This window comes from Channa argus, chromosome 17 (genome assembly GCF_033026475.1).
Source record: "Channa argus isolate prfri chromosome 17, Channa argus male v1.0, whole genome shotgun sequence".
Classification (NCBI taxonomy): Eukaryota; Metazoa; Chordata; class Actinopteri; order Anabantiformes; family Channidae; genus Channa; species Channa argus.
In genome coordinates this window covers 19,661,576-19,665,226 of record NC_090213.1, presented here as the reverse complement: position 1 = coordinate 19,665,226, position 3,651 = coordinate 19,661,576, and the positions used below count along the sequence as shown (strand labels likewise).

At 41.8% G+C, this 3,651-nt stretch overlaps 1 protein-coding gene across 1 annotated transcript; it reads left to right on the top strand.

Annotated features, from left to right (window-relative positions):
- The first annotated feature begins 420 nt into the window (after window positions 1-420).
- LOC137102932 (WD repeat-containing protein on Y chromosome-like) lies at window positions 421-3,174 on the top strand. Its single transcript, XM_067482875.1, has one exon. It carries the CDS (start codon window positions 421-423, stop codon window positions 3,172-3,174), a length of 2,754 nt encoding a protein of 917 aa, XP_067338976.1.
- Window positions 3,175-3,651: the final 477 nt, after the last annotated feature.

Genomic DNA, 3,651 nt, shown 5'->3' with positions numbered 1-3,651 from the left:
TTTGAACTGTATTTTTTCTTAGAATTTTGTTGATTTCTTCTGATGACAGTCTCGTCATTGGGTTGCCATGGAAACACAAGTTGGCTTTCATTAGAATCTTGAACAACCTTTGCAGGCTTTGAAGTTTCATTTCAAACTGAACCACTCGTGTCTAACACGTTTCTAGTTTTTTGAGTTTTATTGAGTACTTCAGACACAAAAATGGCAGAAGAAATACCTGAGAATTTCGTGGACTGCAGAAGTGCAAATACAGAAACGGTACCTGAGACGACTTTCGTGGTCAGCAGAAGGGAATTTGCAAACATGGAAGACACAGAAAAAATGTTCACTGCCAAATATATTCCTGAAATTGCAAAGTTATTTCGCAAGGCTGGAGAAAATAAGGGCGGAAGACTGAACAATAAGGAATTCTGTGAAGTAATGAAGGAAATATATGGTTCTGTGGATGAAAAAGCCCTTACTGCTCTTCACATGATGGTTGACACAAACTGTAAAAACACCATCAGCCTTGGGGAGCTCATGGATTTCCAGCTAAAAAAAAATCAGTTATCAGAGAGTTTGAATATCAAGGAAAAACTCTTTCCACAAGGGATGAAGATTATACCTTCTAACCACCATAGATCGATCATTGGCATGGTTTTCCGTCCGTTTAAGGGACCGACAAACCGGGAGTACGACAGCGAAGAAAATGTCAGGATTTACCAAAAAGGCCAGTACATTTCTGTAAGTTCAGATGGTCTCCTTACCTTCTGGACTGATGTTTTTGATAAGCAACTGTCTATTCTCTTGTCCAAACAAGAAAGTACAGGCCTTTATTCAGAAGTTAAGAAAATGCACGTTAATGACATGGTGTACATAAAAGAACTCAAACAGGTAGCTATCTGCACCACTGAGAGGGAACTCACGTTCTATCATTGCAGTGAGGACATTGAGCAGTTTGCAATCAGTTACTTCTTAATAGTAGAGACCAACATAGTGTCCGCCATGAACTACTGTTCTACTGGCACTAAAGGAATGTTTTCCTATGGTGACATGAAAGGCTTTTTGTATGTGTTTGTCTCCAACAACATACAGACAAACGGCCTCTTCTGTCAACAGGCATATGAGAAAATCGCTCTGAAGAAATATTCAACCGTTTACGTGTCTGCCCTGTTAAAAAATCCCTCGAAAGACTTTATATGTGTTAAAGTCTCCATCTTTAAAGAGGAGTGCAGCCTGATCAGATACTTTCCTTCACTCGACTTGTTTGCAGTTTGTGGTTGTTCATCCAAGGCAATGGTCCTCAGTGACTTCTCTAAGACACGTGGTAGAATAACCCCCAACAGAGTCTTTACGGTCGCAGGAAATCAGGAAGTTTTCACCTGTGTTGAATACTCCCCTTTGGTCGGGCAGCTGGTGACTGGCGGCGTAGACGGTTTACTGCGTGTGTGGTTCCCTCACAAAAACATCTCCTGTGAAGAGGTTTTAAAAGGACATGCCAGGCCTATCACCCACATTCTGTATAATCAGAACGAGAGTGTATTTCTCAGTTTATCGGATGATATGAATGTACGTGTGTGGTCCGAACACAGCTGGCTGTGTGTGCAAAGCTTCCAGGCTCATGGTATGGAACACACTCGGATCTCCAGTGTGTGCTACAACATATATAATAATGAGTTAGTCCTTGCTAACACTGATATAGGAAAATGTCTTGGCCGAGGGACAGATGTTTTTAAAAACACAATAACGTCCCACGACAAGCCCCTGTGCTCTGCACTCTACCACAGCACTTTTGAACAGGTGGTCTCTGTTTGCCAAAATGGTGTGGTGTCAGTGTGGGACATCCTAACAGGAAGGATTGTCATGCAGTTCAATGTCACTCCAGAGCAGCGTGTAGGAATCACTGCCATGTCATTTGATGAAGCAAAGCGCAGGCTGATCACAGTTTCCGACGATGGCAAAGTGAGACTGTGGAACTTCAACAATGCAACCGAGCTTGCTGCGCTTCCCGTTACCGTGCCAAAGGAAGTGACAGCCATTGTCTGCGTGAAGAACAGGATATTTGTATCATCGAGGAAGTCCAACATCATCTATGACCTGGATATTGAGAAAAACGACCACAGATTTTTGACACACAATTATTTAAAAGATATTATCTCCATGGATGCATCTGGAACTCTACTAATTACTGCCTCCAGCAATGGCAATATTGTTGCCTGGAATGCAGACACTGGTGAAGATCTGTACTGGTGCAATGGCAGAATAAGCCCTCAAACACAGATGGCAGCCAGAACAGATCATAGGCAATCTATTGCAAAGTGCAGAGACAAACATAGAATTCTACAATGTAAGCAACCTGTGGCTTTGACTGACATAAAGGCCTGGGTGAAGAAAATTCCTCTAATTATATGTTTAAAGACCAGGGAGGAGAATATGAACATAGCCACACTGCTGACTTTTGCAGGTGGCTACATCAATGCCTGGTCTGTGAATAGCAAGGGAGGAATCATAGCAAAGTTTAGAGCAGTGCCAGAAAGACAGAAAGGCAGCATCATCACCACTGTGTCAACTGATGCCAGTGAAAGCATACTGTTGACGGGGGACAATACTGGAAGGATCTGTCTGTGGAACATTAAGGAATTTGGCTTTAAAAAACAAGAAGACACGGGGCCATTTGTGGATATCGATGGATGGCATGTTTCACTGTGTCCACCTCCACTACTGCAGTCCTGGCAAGCTCATCATAGTTGGGTGGTGAGTGTAACGTGTGATCCTTCTTGTAAAAGCATAATTACCGCAGGTTTGGACTGTACGGTCCAGCTATGGACAAAAGAAGGCTACTGCATAGGACGCTTTGGGAGAGATGAATGGGAGGCTACACAAGCCTGTCCTGAGAGGACTGCTGTCCAAGAAGAGGTAGAAAAACCACACACAGCCGAGGGAAAAACCATTGAGTCTCCACTGTCATCACCATCACCACCACCAATACCAGTACCAGACTTTTCAGACCTCTATAAAACGATAGATAAAATGTGTTTGCCAACTGGTGACGCGTTACTTGCAGAATTAGGAAAGATGCAGAGGAGATTGCCAAAATGGATAAAGGAGATGAAGGATGCAATAGAAGTATTGGATAGGCCAGATCTGGTTATTGAAGACATTGATACGCAGACTTTATACAAAGATCTTCTCTGACAATATCTCCGCATCAAAACAGTGAACTTACCAAATACCCCAGACAAGATTCAATGGAAGAAGAATTTGAAACACAATAAACAACACCCCCCCTCCATGTTTCAACCAAATCAGGAGCGGTTAGTGCTGCCACCTCAGACCTAAAAGATTGAGTTTGTATGTTCTCCCAGTGCTCGCGTGGGTTTTCTGTGGGTGCCCCTACCACAGTCCAAAAACATTTTTGGACTGAGAGGGATCAAAAATATCGATCAAATAAAGAAATTATCAAAAATAAACAAATAATTAAACATAAATTATAAAGTCAGCTATGTTGAACTTTATATGCAATTAAAAACTATTAAAAACTGAACATGCCTGCATGACAATACACCTCCTAAACATGTTTTTCCATTGAGACTGCTTAAAGATTCCATATTGTTATTATTATTATTATTATTATTATTATTATTAACTTGGTCCATTACTTCACAGACCACA